Consider the following 17,250-nt stretch of genomic DNA (forward strand, 5'->3'; position numbering starts at 1 on the left):
AATAAACATTTGATAGAGTCTCCTTATTTTGTACGATTGTGCGCACAGTTGACTTGCTTAAAATCAGTGCAACCAACATAAGTGTGATCTTCATGACATTCTGTACGCCGTAATACTTCTAGTTTTGCCTTAAATTCTTGAACACTATGGATTACGCTCTCACTTGGAAGCCATGATTCCACTATGATTCCAACTGCAGGTCCTTGCGCACGTACAGTTACCAGCAGATGAATAGGCAGACTTTGCTTGTAGAGATGGGTTGTAAAATCACAACCTGTGATTTAGTTGCAAGTATCGAAAAATCGCAGTCGCAGTCTGTGATTCATCTCGCGAAGTATCTGTGATCAGAGTAGCAATACCAAGGGTCGCAGTCTTGAGTGCGACGTAACTAGCGCTCCAGCAGATGTGGCAAATACAGGAGTTCGGAAACTGCGGTCGCACCCATACCACCAATGGTAGAGCAGCTTTCAGTAAACTGTGATTGCTCTCAAACCATCAATAGTAATGCAGGCAGCTAGATCCCTTGAAACTGTGATTGTTCCCAAACTACCAATGGCAAGTTCACTTTAACTAAACTGTGAATGAAAACTGCTATTGCTTTTATAGCACCAATGACAAGGCCACGTTCATTAACCTGTGAATGCTCCTAAACCACCAATAGCAACAGAGTTTCGGTTCCCATGAAATGTGATTGTTCCTAAAACACTAATAGCTGCACATCTTATTTTATTTTACCGTCTGGGAATTTTTTCAACTTCCTGAATACATTGAAGTGCTTTATAGATGAACTAAACGCCAATAGGTCTTCACTTGGCGTTAGATTGCATCTCCTGTTCCCACCACAATAAATACAGACTTTCAGTCTTTTTCATTTGTAATTTACTATTGTATAATAATAATGTTTTCTGGAGCAATTCTTTAGTAGTGTATAGTTATTATAACTGTTGTCGAAGATAAGGAAAAGGACGCTATATTTTCAGTCACAATTTGAATTTAATTTTTAGTGTTAACATTACTAGTACTGTATATTATAATTGAACTTTAGTGATTTTCGCTCTGAAGCACATACAGCATATTTACTTCAATAATTAAGAAACTCTTTTGTTATATTATTTTTTTGTAACAAACATTCTTTTTGCAGTTTATTTTAAATACATTGGTTACTATCAATTCATTAAATATTGTCTTTTATGTGTACATGTTAAGAAACGACTCGCAATCGTAAAGTTATGTCAGTACTTGCCACTTGCTCAATTATTACTTTCACTATTAGAACAGACAAGAAGTTCTTGAACTGTGATTGGATCACAGCTAAAAAATGACAGATATTCAAAAGGAGCAATCACAGTTTGGACTGTGATCGAAAAATATTGGTTTGTATTATCTCTAGTTGCTTGTATTTGTGGGAGTTCCGAGCCACTGGCTAGGCTGCCACAGCCCAGTCTGTGGCCAGGTAACAATGGTACGGCACGGTGGCATATGCGCGGACGTAAAAACATTTGGTACTTCACACTCCATAACCGCAACTTCACTTGCCATAGCTGATGTTTGTACAACAGCCGATAGCGTAGTCAGACCTGCGCGCATCTCTTCCTCCCTCGTATGGCTAGCTGTATGCCACGGTACATCTGTTGTTTACAGAGTTGTAACAGACTTTGTGGCATAATGCCGACTTTTATTTTTCCTGGGGCAGTAAAATTAACATCTCGCTAAAGTAATTTGCGCATTCTGAAGACGTGCTAAGTGAGGGATTGGTGTATATGATAATGTTTTATTAAATGCAGTTATGAGTATTTAAATCCAGTTATGAGTAAAGCAGAAAGCAAGATGGTGCAGTGTCATATTCAGAAGTACTCGAGTTAAAACTGCTGTCCTAGCAACCCGATTTCATTTTCCATGGTTTCCCATAATCACTCTGGCTAAATGCTGAGATGGTTCCTTATATTAGACCAGCTTAATTATTCTGATCACATAAGAGGAATAGTTAGGTACATGGTGAGGGAACCGGTAGTGTACGAGACGGCAGGGGCGATGTAGAAATGACACAGCAGCGATGCTACGGAATTCTGGTAATGCTGCTTGTTTGTCTACTCCTCAGTTTTTTTTTTTCATTTGAGATAATACCTGCATCCTTACTATTCTTAATTGTTAACTCTTGTTCAATAAAAAACAGTAATTATATATGTCTAACTATACCTAATAAGAAGTTTCACTTCGGTCGCACGTGGACTCTACACACACCCTTGTGTTTTGTCTAAGAGAAATGCAGCCAAATAAAATAAATGAATGCAAGAAAAATAACTTAGTTGTAATGAATGTTGCAAGAGGTAGACATATTATTTAAAATGTAGAGTAGAAGTGTACAACCACTAATTAAATTACTAAGGAATAAGCTTTTTTCTGCAGTTGCATAAGAAAGCTCAACTTTCTGTTGCGTTGCTAAAGCTCTGACAAGCTAGATCTTACTGACAGAACAGTTTTGAATCTGAGCACAGTGTCTCTCAAAGCTGAATGTCTTCATCTGAAATGAACCCCTTGAAAGACAAGTCACCTATTTTGTTTTAGAAGTGAATACCTAGGGGCATATTTGTGGTTACCTTGAGAGAAATGATTTTTTTTCCAGACATCGGTGAAGGGAATTCGATCCATCGTGTCCTTCTCTGCCCGCAAAGAGACGGCCACGTCCTAGTCAAACCAGTGTGTCAACGACAGACTCTTCCGGGGGGCAGCACATGCCTGGACAAACAAACTTCAGACTTCACGAGAGCTTATTTATAATTCTACCTTTTCGTCGTATCGTAGCAGGAAGGAGAAGTATCTCCGAGTCGGGCCCCACCGGCCACCAAATGGCCGCATCGTGCCGTGTAACTGTGTGTCTCCCGCCCTTTTCAAGTAGGAGTCTCTCCCCACCTTTTCCTCATTGCTGTCGGCCATGCCACCTGGCCTCTCGCTTCTGCTGATGAGTTCTCGAGAGCATCCTGCGCGTCAAGAGGTTGAACAACAGGTTAAACCTCCGGATGTCTCCGCTAGAAAGTAATCATCTCATAAAGATGAGACTTTAAAATTTCAAAGACAACTCATACTAGGTAAAAATAAGATTTCTACTTCTCATGTGGGTTGTCAACTTCTCTTAAACATTCAAGACAAAATGTAATGTTGCAAATAACACATGCAGCCTGGATGTCAGATGTAAATACATTTCCTTAAATAGTTTTCATTAAGAGCATTCAGGAATAAAAATTGTTACCTACTACAATGCAAGCAACCTTTAATTATATGTGTGTTGCATTAGCAACCAACCAGTTAACTGCATTTACTGTAGTTTGTTGTTATGCAAAATCATGTCTGTTGTGCTACATCTACCATTCAGGACAATCAAATAGAAATATTTATCTTGTAGGAATCTTGGTTACTCTGTCCACCCTGTGTTTAGTTCAGAACTTGACATGATACTGTACTTAATATTGTGTGAAATAAGGGAACTGAGGGTATGACTGATATATATTTTAACTGTCATATAAGGAATACCGTGTTCAAGTATTTTTTAAAACTTTAAGATAGCTATATTTATTATTTTTTAAATTGTTTTTTTATACATTTTCATTATTAATTTTCTTAAGTGCATTTAGTGTAGCTTCTTATAACTGAGACTGAAACCTTATTGCTTAATAGAATTTATTTTATATTTAAAATTGTTATTTTTAATTTATAAAACAAGAACAAGACGTAGGGTTCCTGGAGGACTGCCAATGTATTCCAGCCTACGTGACTATCAGCGAGCACCACCAACAAACACCAAAACTGCTAGAACAGCTGAAACAAGTAGCCAGGTGTCTTGAGCCAGTTTTTAAATTAGAATATATGTGGTTTCAGAACTTTAAGATATGTACATCATGTGTGCACATGGGTGAGATGTAGTGTGTAGAAGTTGTTACCCGAATGTGTTAGGGAAATGCTCAATAGTTTATCACATTGATTTTTTGTTTCCTCTGCCATCCAGCGATGTAACACTGTTCGACACTCATCTCAGAGCATGGTGGAGTTGTAACCACAGCTATAACATGAAATGTTTGCAAACATTGAATGTTTGTCAAAGGAACAGACTGGATAGTGTGATCTAATCAGTACGTACTTGAGCAAGAAACTGCTATAGTTAACTTAGTCAATGCCATTACTATCATGTCAGAACACAATTTAAGGCAATGCTGTAGTACTTAGTCTGCATTGACCGAGTGAGCTGTAACTTCAATTCTTAGTTTACATCATGGTTTTTATAAATTAAGAGTTGTAAAATCAAAAAATAATGAAAAATTTCTATCTGATTTTAACTTTTACATCGGTTGTATTAATTTGTTTTGTTTTAATGATTTCACTTGGAGTGGAATAGATCAGGATTATGTTTGACGAATTAAGTCAAAACAGTCTTTCTCCTCACATGGTAATCTGAATAGAACTGGTAAATGTCTGGATCTGAAAATTGTACCGAAAGCTGCTTATAAGTAGGGGCATGGATTTTTCATGAAATAATCGGATCACTCATTAGACTGCAATAAATTATGCCCGCGCTAGCGATTGTTCCCTTGTAATTGGTGGCCATATGCAAGAGAAGGCACACCTATTTGGCCGGGCCATTCGGGACATTTTTGCTTCCACACAGGATGGCTATGATTGGGTGCTGGTACTAGACATGTTCTTGAAACAAACCCAGTCAACCACAAAACACAGAAAATGCTACAAAGTTTTAACACACAGCTGGGGCCCTATTCTTGATGCTATCGGAATAATTACGCTGGCGGAACTCAAGGTTCATTCCGACAGACAGCTAAATGTATATTCTTGTAACTGCAATAGCGGCTATCGGAATCAACATTGTCACGTGATGAAAAGTCTCTATGGAAGTGGGGCAACGTTGCTTTTAGTGTTGACGTCACTGGTAGAAGTCCAATCACAATAAGGAAAGCAGCATTTCTCATGAAAGTGTGTTATTTTTCCATTCTATTTATCTCTATAATTTCTTTTACTGTTTACAACCCAATTTTCTCGGTTATTTATTTCTGTCTCTTTTGATGAATGTGGAAGTAATCTGTATGAATATATAAATAATAATTAAAAATGAGTTGTAAAGTTATGCCCAAGAAAGAAAAAATTCTGACTTTTATGAAAAAAATCTGTTTTAAGCAGGGAAAAATACTATTGTGTTATGCAAATGTCACTTTATTACTTGTGGGCAAAAGTACAAACAAATATTTACAAAAATGTTTACAGATTCATGTTTATTTAGCAGTTAAAAAATTCTTATCACTTAAAAAGATGCCTTTTTTAGTCTATAGTTTCTGCTAAATTGGATCCAACTCGTGTCATATTTTTGTATACCTATACTTTGAGGTGAAAATAAATTTTATGCACTGTTTCTTGGTGCAATGAATCATTTATGAATGTGTACGTTAAAATTTTTAAAATCACTGCAAATCATTACAAAATGTTCACTTTTATGGACAGCTATTTGGCACTTATTTTGGGGAGAATTTTTTTAATGTTTGGAGTAGAGGCTTCTTAGAAACAATCTATGTAATTATCAGAAAATCTTTCATCGACTATATTTTCTGTCGTTATTTATTTAATAATACTTGTGTGGGTTTTTATTGGAGTATTTTTTCAACTATATTTTCCACATGTGTGTACCTGCATGGTAGGTATACTGGCTAAGTCTGCAAGATAGGAAGGGGATAAAAGGATAAACTTTATTTTCACAATCAATTGTAACTGAGCGAAATTCATTTATAAATGGACTCATTCTGACTGCATGTAAATTCCTGAATAGATGTACTTTTTACGAATAAAATGAGCATAGCCTTTATTAGGTTACCACTCTAGTTCTGATCCAATCAAAACGTGACACATTTTTTTAGTATTTAGTGTAAAAGACGAATTACGTTATACGGAAACTATGTAATAGTACTCATGAACTAATGTGGGGGGAACTGGGTTCGTAAGGGATAGTACAATTAAGTTTTATTACAGTTTATTAATTACTAATGTGCACATTACTAATAAATAATTGTACTTAAAAATGTCCAATCACAAATTACTGGCACTTAAAAATGTTTATTCGCAAGTTAGTCAATGTCTGTCCAGTTCTACAGTTCGCACTCCTCACTGGAGCTAAGCTCAACAGTGGTTCGCCCCTTACCTCACGCCTGTCCACACAACACAGTCTCGCGCCACTCAGCCGCACTCTTGCTCCCATCGCTCTGTGTCGCGCCACTCTCGAGGGGGTCTCTCACCCTCTTCGCTGATGTTGCACTTCCCTTCACTCGTGGAACTCTCCAAACTTCCGGAACTGTCGTGGGACTCCCGCAGAGGCCGGCGTCTCTGCTTAAGTACCTGTGGCGCTATTTTTGAACCGATGAGAGCGGCTGTGACAAGTCGCGCTATCCCGGGCCGACCCAATGCCTGTGAAGTCCAGAAAGACTGTGCTTATTCATGCCACTCCACTCGACAGCCCGTGGAATTCCCAAGATCGCTCAGCGATAGATAGTACCAAGGAAGGATGACACAGAGGAAGAGGAGTAGGGGTGGTCAGGTCCAGTCGCGCTAATGTGCACATGTCAGTGGCCATGTGAGACACCCGGGCCAGACTACCGCTGGAGGGCCCGCTCAAGTATGTGGCTTGCGTCACGGCTCAGATTCCCAGTTCGTAACAGTACTTACCACAAAACATAACAAATACGTATCATATTTTTACACAGCAAAAATTTCCATATTTTTCATGTACAGTAGGTAAAATGTTAAGTATGCAATAAAAAATTTAAATATACCTTTCGTGACCTAATATTAAAGAAACTGACATTGCCAATCACAGAAACTATAATATTCTTAGACTTTAAATTGTACTTCAATTACAAACTATTACTCACGAACACACAAATTTTTTAAGGTTGAAATGGCAGTCGTGTTACAATTTTTAAATACAGTAAATTGGAAATATTCTTAAACCCATCGCATATGAGTTTATATAAAGAATGTTTTGGTTTCCTTTGGGAATAAATTAAATTTCAATCAAATAATCAACAGCTCTGTAATGGGCCTACCTACAGTATCACGTCACATATTTTTATCCGAATATACATAACATAATATAACAAGGTGGATAAGTTATTGGTGGTTTTAAATGTAGCTGACCTAACTTAACCAACCATCCACAAAATTTTAAAATATTTCAGAACCACAACAAAGCCTCCATTATGAACAAATAAAAGTTCCTAAAAACAGCAAACTCTCAAATCTCTATCGGAATTGTGATTTCACCAGCAAAGGAGGTGGTGGAACAATTCCGACAGTTTTGTGACGTAATTCCGATACGTAATTCCGCTAGCGAGTGTTCAAGAATAGGGTTTAGCAAATCTCCGTCTGAATTAAGCAATTCCGTTAGCGGAATTATTCTGACAGCACCAAGAATAGTGCCTCTGGTCTGGAAATATTTTTGCGAAAAGTACAAGGTCCTACTTATAAGTGAATTGGCCCATCTGTAGAGCATATTTTTCTTTATATATATGACTATAACCAGTTTCAAAAATCTTAAATCAGATTTTCAATTTGAACTTTACAAATACTTGATGATAATGCTATGCTGTAGTTAAGAGTACTGTAGTATGGCCTTTCATATTAAAATAAAAGTGAAATGTATTTTTGAAGTCCTCAGGCTGAGTCTTTGTATTACGGCACTCTCACAAGTTCCAGTGATGTGTCACTTCACTGGATGATCTGTTGCATTTACAAATGTGATGTTTGCACGTTAATTCAGAATAGTTTAGATGAGGAGGGTGTCGTATCAAAAGTGTGCATGTAATGTACAAAAATAGGTATCACAAGAGATTACATGATGCAGCCACTGTACCAACAAAAATATATATGTATAGTGCAAATTTCAGTTTAAGTTAGCTCAGGTTGGTTATGTCAGTGTGAATTGTTTTGTTGCTATTATTAATGCCATCATCACTGTTAGTAACTGTCTTGTCATTGTCAACTGCAAATAAAATATTATGTTTAACTAGATTAAATTGATACAATTTCTACATGTATTTAGTTTGCCTTATGTTTTATTATTCCTCGGATGATCAACTTTATTCCATCTGAGTCAGCATGGCTAGTGCACACAGTACAATACACACAGTGACACTTCCTGATGGTTGTCACATAAAATCTATTGCCTAAAATAATATTGTTTTGCATGCAGAACAAGAAATACATAAAAACATAAATAACTAGCTAACTGAGGTACAATAAGGAGATGGTTTTGCTTCAGTCATTTCAGGCTTTGTTTGAAAGTCCATGAAGTTTCATGCAAGTAATGAAGTACCTTAGTCATGCTCTCTATAACAACAAATTCATCACTACAAGTCTAGCATCTCCTGCCTCCCCCCTCCACCACAATTCCCTTATATTTAGCCCTAAAATATAAGTCCAGGATGTATGTGTACGATGTCATTAATATATGCACCAGAACATCCCCAAACATACAATAAATGATGGAACCTTTTTTCCACCTTCATAGATTTTTAACTGTCCTGCATTTTGTGCGATTTTTTCAAGGACAGTCAGAAGTGTAAAACTGGAGTTTCACTGTACTGCAACAATAAAGTTTTTTGCACATCACGTAAATTTTCTTTCAAAACAAAGTTTATTGAAGCTAAATGGTGAAGAACAAACCCCACAGACAAAATATATATATTTTTTTAAGTCAACGGCAAGCCAATGTTTTGCTATTACGCAAGTGTGTATTTGTAGGTACAATGTTGGCACGACTGTTTCTATTACAGTGATGATGGCAAAGTGCCATATTATCCAAATGTACTTTAGTTACTTAGCATTTGTGTTCAAGTATGGACTGTGTGAATGTACGTAACAGGATTCTTTACCAAGGAACTTTAGTGATCGGAAACCAATTTCTTAAAGTTTACAAAAAATTATACATGTATCTGCTGTACCAAAGACTATTTGAAGCAATCTTAATAAAATATTTTGATCAATTTGTAAAAAAAAATGAAAGTACTCCATGTATACATGTAACAAACAATTTTCCTGGTTACAATGCTTTATAAGTAAAAAAAATAAAGTAGGGTTATTTTATTGTTGTTTTGCATTCAAAGTTTTATTTGAATAACCAATGCTATCAAGAAATTTAGTAATACACTAATGAGTCTACAGTATTTTCTGTGTCAGATGTCTCTTGCAGCATAGGCAAATAAGTTTTTGGGGAGTGTGACTAAAGTCTGGGGGAAACTATGGAAGTTGTCGAAGATATCTACAGAATCACTGACAAAAAAAAACCTTTATTGCCTCTGTTAAGGGGAGATTTCACCATGAAGAAATTGTTTTTGCTTAAGTTAGCTGCAGTGAACAATTTTACTATGGCTGTCTCGTACTATAGAGAGAAAATACAGTAGAACTCTGTTACAATATTCCTACTTATGTCTTCTTTTCTTTTTAAGTCCCGGCATTTTCCCCATAAGCACAATATATTTATTTCCTACATATAACGTTTCACAAATGGTGCATTTCCTGCTTATAACATTAAATTTTGCTTTCTAACACTCAATAAATAAATTTGAAAAAGTTTTAAAACCTAACTATTCCAACACTTATACTATCTGTGAAGTTTAAGGGGCCCGCCTACATGCAGTGCAAAGTGAGCTGCAGAGGTTTAACAATTAGTTGTTTTTATCGAAACTATTTGACATGCGATTACCGATTTCGGATATAAAAGAGATTAAGGTACCGGGCATGATCCTAAAGTTGTTTAAGATGTCTCAGACATATAGTCGATTAGTAAATGCATGCTGAATAAGCCTAATTAGCGTATTTTCAGAGGCACGCCAAGCTCACAGTTTTCATTACTATTGCGTAAAACCACTTTTGGATCGTGCACCAATCCTTTCTCTTTCGCTGCGTATATAATTTGCACTAGGTCACAACGGAAAATTTTGAGAAAAACCGTGATTTCTACGACGTGTGCTGCGCGAATGTTCTTCCCGGTATGTGGCGCCGCCACGGCCGCTTGACCTTGGATGACGAGGCAGGATGAAGGGGGGTCTCCGCGCTGCCTTTCTTCCTGTCCTCTTTCAGTTGTGCTTCGCTTGCCCGGACTGAATACTCACCCCGGCTAGGGCGGGCCTGTGGACACCAGACCGGGCTGAGTACACGCGTATTCCACAGTTAGTTGTGTTGAGGCCGAACGACTTTAGAATTCAGCGTGACTGCAGGCGGGGTCATAAGGCAAGGTTACGACAGAATGCACCTCGGAAGAAGAACAAAACCATTAAAGGAAGTAAACGCCAAATCGTTGGGCATAAGTAATATTTCATTATACAAGTGATATATTCAAATCGATTTTATATGGCTTTGTTAGTTACGTATTTATTTATTTTATTTTATATGTGGCCATTAATATTTTTAATGGTATAAATTTATATGCAATCAACACTTTTAACCAAAATATGCATTTAACCATTTTAAAAACGCCAAGTTGAAATAAAGAATTTCACGTAACATTTAAAAAAGTATTTTTTTAACTGCAATTGTGAATGAACGTAAGAATAAGAAGAGCCTTTTTTTTTGGAGGGGGGGGGGGGTTCTTATTTGGTAAGCAGAATTTGGTGCCCAAAGCAATTAGCTACAAACTGTTCGGTGTGTGCAAACATGCATAAATATTGCAGTATTTCAGACAGTGTAAGTTTAATTTGGACATAGAAGCTTGTCATTATAGTCACAATTAAAACAAATAGTATTTTGCCGGCTGTCCATGGCTGACTGTGATATTTTGTAGTGGGGACACCTCTACACATTTGAAAATTTTTATACAGCAAACAAGAATAATAAGTCATAAATAGCATTTGTTGCATGTTATTAATGGCCGTACGATTAGTACACACTTCTATGTTTTTTTTCCGGTGATTCAAACCATAAACGTCGGAGTCTAGCAACATACGTGCGGTTCTGGAAGTTGGAAGTGTATGCGTTCGGAGACGTACACGTGTCAATCTCGCTAAGCTCAGACTCACAGTTGACAAACGGAACTCCGTGAGAGCGGTTCAAAAAAAGTATCATATTGCATTATCGCCGCTGCTAATTGTAAAACCTTGACGAATTCCACAGGTTACTAAGAGACGTGTAATGTGTAGCCGCCGCTAAAATAAGAAAAAAACGACGCTGTGTTTATACCAATATCTCGTGTCACTTAAACCTCTCTGTGCGCTGGCGTGTTACGCATCGCGGAAAAAAGTTATCGTCTGTGCACATACCGTTCCACTCGTCTCACGTCACATTCTCATCAAGCACCCGAGCCCGGCAGTCGGACTGCATGCCTGACATTATAGCCCGCAGAATAAAACCATTTGGATATAAATGTTCAATTTTTAGTTTCTTTTGCTTACGAAGAGGCGACGCCGGACGTTTCGGCATCTAGGACCTTATTCACAATGCGCAGTCCGCAGTTTGACAACTTGCAACCGGCAGGCGGCAGTCGGAGATAAACTGTTCCACAGACAGCAGTCCAGCAGTCGCCAGTCGAGCAGTGGGATATCATCGAACTTCATTTCGGACTGCCAGACCGCCAGCTGTCAAAATATTTTCACCTATCAGAAAATCTTTCGCGATGATGTGGTTTAATCAAATACTCCCTTGGTCATGTTATGTAATTTTGACTGGCGACTCCGGACTGCTGACTATGAACTACGTGTTGCCTACCGATGCTACGCTAACTGCAATCCTAAATTTTGCTTTGGAATTATACAAAAAACATTTACCACCTAAAACCCTGCAATGAAAATATTTAGCAAATATCTCAAATTTTAAAATTGATTTTTTTATGTTACCTTCTTTAATATCGATATTAATGATAATACCAATTTTAAAGCTTTAATAAAACCGGCCCGTTGTCGTATATCAGGTTTTTTCTATTTACGATATTCATGAACACTGTCGTTTTTACATGTTTTATGTATAACGTATTCTATATAACTAATATTAAACAATCGAAGGATTATCAGCATTTGTTGTGAAACTTTCCTATAATGTAATAATAACACGTGTAGGGCCTATTGACGAAACAATCGTTCGTAAAATTTTTGTAATACGTATATATGTAAATTTGAGGCAACATTCCTTTTAAACTTGCTGTGCTTATTCAAAGGAAACGTGCAATTAAAAATAATGCATCACTAGAAATGAAATTATTTTAGGAATGTGTATCTGATGAAAGACGATCCAAGGATGAATCTTTCGTACATACTGTATGTTGATGTAGAATGTAACGCCGACCCTAGTTGTTTCATGGTACGGAAAACTTAAAATTTTGTGATGAAAATTTTTGAACTGTAAATGGACCTTTCTTTTCCATCTACAACGACGCGTCTTCACAAAAAAAAATTGTTTTTGTCAAAAATATTTAGTTAATATTTTTTCCTTAAAATATTCTCATAAATACTAATATTATAAATGCGAAAGTAACTCTGTCTGTCTGTCTGTCTGTCTCTCTGTCTGTCTGTTTGTTTGTTACCTTTTCCCGGCTGAACGGCTGAACGGATCGTAATGAAATTTGGCAAGGAGATAGATTATATCCTGGGGATGGACATAGGCTATATTTTGTCTAAAAAAAAATATATATATATTTAAACGTGTTAAAAAAATATATCTTAATTTTATGTAATGTGTGTCATAGATATACAAACTGTTAGTGTCATTCCTCTATGCATGCCGTGCAATAGCTTTCAAGCCATTACGTTACGTTTTTCTATTGTAAGGAACTAAGTAGAGAGTAAGAAAAAAATAAAGATCTTGACAGTTTGTAGTGTCACCATATTTGTTTCAATTTTCAATACCGTTTTAGTATATTACAATTTAAATTGCAGAAAAAAATCATGTTTCATAAACACATAAATAGTGAGTGTGTGTCATTTCTCTATGTCCACGAGGTCTTGCCGCGTCAAATTTCTCCTTCGGGCGAACCCGTCCGCTTAATTAAATAAACAGCTTTTATCGTTGAATGATTTCATGATTTATTTCATGAAAATCTGCTCTCATAAAAAAATAAGTTTTATAGTCATTCAATAGGTATCTCTCTCTCTCTCTCTCTCTCTCTCTCTCTCTCTCTCTCTCTCTCTCTCTCTCTCTCTCTCTGAAGATCAATCTATGAATCGTTACACATTTATTTCCTTTATTTTTTTATTTTGATTTGATACAATATGATTTCACTAAAAATCTATTTCTACCCCTTCCTATTTTCATTTCCACATTACGAAGTTTCACTTCTTCCGCGCGGAGGGACTCCACGCAATATTTTTGCATGCAATTAAAAACTATTTTTAATGATGCCAAAGAAGTATAACTTCTCATGCGCGTACCTAAGTACACGCACCCATTTTTTAAATTTAATTTCTTCTATATTTTTTCTCCCTACCTAGGGCACTCATAATTCTTTTAAATTTCACGTGTATGTTTTCAATGTCATTCGAGTTGTACAATTTTTTTTTGTCAAATTGGTCATTATTTATACTTTGTTTTATTTTGGAAACATACGTATTTTAGGTATTATGACAAATAAAAAAAATTAATTACACTAATATTCTTAGGTTTTTATTGTGTGGATAGTTTGAAGTTTAATATTAAGTAGGTATATAAATTCGTAAACTTATAAATTTCTTCGAAATTTATTCATAGGTTGGTAGGGCCTACTAATATTTATATTTGTATAGTTTGAAGTTTAATATTATGTATGTACGTAAATTCTTAAACATAGAGTTATTTATTAATTTATTTAGAAAATTATTAATAGGTAGGTAATAAGTTTTTCTATTTGTCAATATTGTTATTATGGTAGATAGGAGTACAGTAAATGCCTACATTCTTATATTCCTTTATATCTCTTTCGTTTTGGAGTGTTCCCGAGCCATTCGGGGTCCTCAACATCACCCCCCCCCCCCCCAACCCCAGGTGGTTAAAGCCCCAAAATTTCGAAAGTTTAAAATTTTTAAAAAATCTTTCTTTTTAGATTTTAAGTGTTTTCGAGTCATTCAGGGTCCTCGAACACCCCACCCCCTCTAGGAAAAAGCCCCAAAATTTCGATAATTTTAGGAATTTCAAATATCTATTCTTTCGAGATGGAGTGCTTCGAAAAATTCGAGGTCTTGAACCTCCACTCCACCCCCCCCCCCCCCCCCCTTCTCCCTTCCACAAAAGTGAAAGCCACAAAATTTCGAAAAATTGGAGGAAATTGTATTAAAATTAAGTCATTACGAACTAAAGTGTCCGGGGCATGGTGGAACTTTTACCCAAAGTCGACTTCCCACCCAATTTTGAGGGAGGGGGGGGGATGCAAAACCCCAAAATTTCGAAATATTTCTTAAATTTAAGAATACTTTTTTACTATTTGGAGTGTTTCCAAGCCATTCGGGGTCCTCAAACTACCCTCCCCCCACAAGGAGTCAAAGACCCAATAATTAAAAAATTTCGGAAAATTTCCAAAAGCCTATTCTCTTTCGATTTGGAGTGTTTACGAGCCATTCGTGGTCCTCAACAACACACCCACCCCCCTCAGGGGTCAAAACCCCAAAATTTAAAAAAATTCAAATATCATTCTCTTTCGATTTTTATTGTTTCCCAGCCATTCAGGGTCCTCAAAATCACCACTCCCCCTCTGGGGACAAAGCCCCAAAATTTCGAAAATTTCAGGAATTTCAAATATCATTTCTTTCGAGATGGAGTGTTCCAAACCATTCGAGGTCCTGAACATCCACTTTCCGCAAAAGTGAAAGCCCTAAAATTTCGAAATATAAGAATATATATAATTGGATGTTGGCAAGTATGACGTCGATAAACTCTTACACCGTTTGACCGATCGCCATGAAATTTGGCACATCGAAGTGTTTTTATCATGAAGAAGGTTTTTATGCTATCCATTTTTTTTGTAACTCGCCGCTAGATGGCGCTGTAGCGCATCAACTTCTAAACCTTTCAACCGATCGCCATGGGTAAACAGAAAATCATAGGTCACAGATACACAAACAGTAATTATGTATCATTTCTTAATGTCCAACACACTGGACATATCGCTATCCATTTTGCTGTAACTCGCGGACAATATATCACCCGGTGTTCAGCCCGGGCAAAGCCGGGTACTGCAGCTAGTAAATATATAACCCTTATAATATCGTCGAATTGCATTCTTATTTCCATTATTTTTTTCACTTATTGTGACATAGTAGGCTATTCAAAAAATATGACGAAGTTGCATACAAATATATCGGGACTCCTTGCGCTGCCTAATGTTTCAAAATGCTCTCGCTGAAAATAATATAATGACTTCATCTAACTTAAGAGCATTTATTCAACTTCTAAAAATCGTACTTTATTCATAAGAAAATAAACATTAATGTTTATATTTAAAAAAATGTATTTCACTGGGTGCTTCATTCTGTATATTATTTTTGTTTTTATCTTCTGCCAGCCATTTTACAAAACAGATAATGCGCGTTAGATATTTTGACCTTGAGTGCTTTGCCCTGTGTCGTGCATCTCTGCGCCCGGCGAGCCGAGCCAGTCGCTCGGAGAGAGTGTTTATTAGGCTAACGCTATGTCACGTAAGTTAATACTGTGAAATGTTTTGTAATTTAGATTCTGAATTATTATTTTATTGTTTCCAAGTAAATCTGTCTATATGCCGAGTTTGATGTGCACTTAATAATTAGGTACAGGCTGAGAATCTCGAACTATGCTATCTTACACCTCTGTCGTGAGGCACCTCTATCAAGAAGTGTGTGACTGAGTGGTATGTTTTGTGATTGAGTTGTAATTTTTGATGTTTAACATCTTGGCTCTCTGTATAAATGGATTGTCCGCAACCGAAATTGCTTTACATATTGTTACAGTAAAAAACTATGCCTGTAAGTACCATGAAGAAATTCAGTCAGTGTATGTTGGAGGATTGCGTAAGCAAGTAACTTTGCATACAGCAATATTGAACTACTTTAATTCTGAATAGGAAAAGCTTAAGTAAGTTTTAATATGACAGTGACACACAAGTTCCTTTCCTTTTGATTCGGGCTAAAGCATACGAAATAATTACAATTTATCTAGCGTAACCACATATTATATTTGTCGTTGTAGCAGTTAGAACCATACAGAAATGGGACCTGTAGAGTGTCAATTATGTAGTAAACAACAAAACAATACTGCCACATACATTATGAAACATAAATTTGGGCAAAGCATGAATCATAAAAATGAGATATGCCATGACTGATTTCCTACTGTTTATGACGTAAATTAGAGGTGTAGTAAATCTAAGTGAGTGATACTTTGGTCTAAATTTGGTAGATTTAAATTTAATTTGAACTTATTGTACTGTAAGGTCCCTTGTTTAAAATCACTGGTTTTTAACCAACTCCACAGTTGTACAATACATGTGAAAAAAAATTAACAATAAGAAATCTAGTTTTATATGCACACACACTTTATATGTATATATTTAAATGCATACACATATTTACATATCAAATGTATATATATATATACATTTATGATTGCGACCACTACGATGCCCATTCCCTTAGCAGTTTCCATAAAAATTTTCTGTTAGCGCGCCTGCTCCGCATTTCAGCAACCTTTCAAGGGGTTTGGAAGTGGGAATAAAGGTTTTCATACCGAAAATATTAGCTAAAACCGTACTAGAACGTGTTCGATTTTTTCTGCATTACCCACGAGCCAATGTTGCCAAGATGATTGACCCGCGTGTAAGAACATAAACCTGTATATATTAACTTATGCAAATATTAGGAAACGTATTAGTTTCCCAAATTAAATTTTATGGTATTGGAGTATTCTGAAATATATTTGGTAAACTAAAATAGTCACAGCATTGCTCTACTGATAATACATAATCTCCTACAAAAGTTCCCATTGACTTTGTTGTGCGTCTATAAAGCGCGCTATTTTTCAACTTAGGTAATGGAATATAATTTTTTTTTCGATAAAATATTACTGATTCAAAAAAATATGCTTACAGCAAATACGTACTAAAATATTTTATTTGTTTATCCTATTGTTATAATAAAATTAAATTTATAGCTTAGTCATTTGGTTTGATTGTTTAATACAAGTAGTTTTAACAACTAATTAATTATCTAAATTTATTAGGAAATTATTCTCCATATATTATTACTGAATAAACTAAGCAAATCATAGAAACCCCACACC

The 17,250-nt window shown here is 36.1% G+C and overlaps 1 protein-coding gene across 2 annotated transcripts in view; it reads left to right on the top strand.

Moving 5' to 3' along the window:
• LOC134541485 (regulator of G-protein signaling 7) overlaps positions 1–9,134 on the top strand; it is a 111,493-nt gene extending 102,359 nt beyond the window's left edge. For both annotated transcript variants that reach the window (XM_063384975.1, XM_063384974.1), the window contains exon 13: positions 2,624–9,134. In XM_063384975.1, the coding sequence (XP_063241045.1) occupies positions 2,624–2,689 (66 nt within the window). In that variant the 3' untranslated portion in view covers positions 2,690–9,134. The remainder of the gene's footprint in view (positions 1–2,623) is intronic.
• The last annotated feature ends 8,116 nt before the right edge of the window (positions 9,135–17,250 follow it).

The sequence above is a fragment of the Bacillus rossius genome (genome assembly GCF_032445375.1).
Source record: "Bacillus rossius redtenbacheri isolate Brsri chromosome 4 unlocalized genomic scaffold, Brsri_v3 Brsri_v3_scf4_1, whole genome shotgun sequence".
Classification (NCBI taxonomy): Eukaryota; Metazoa; Arthropoda; class Insecta; order Phasmatodea; family Bacillidae; genus Bacillus; species Bacillus rossius.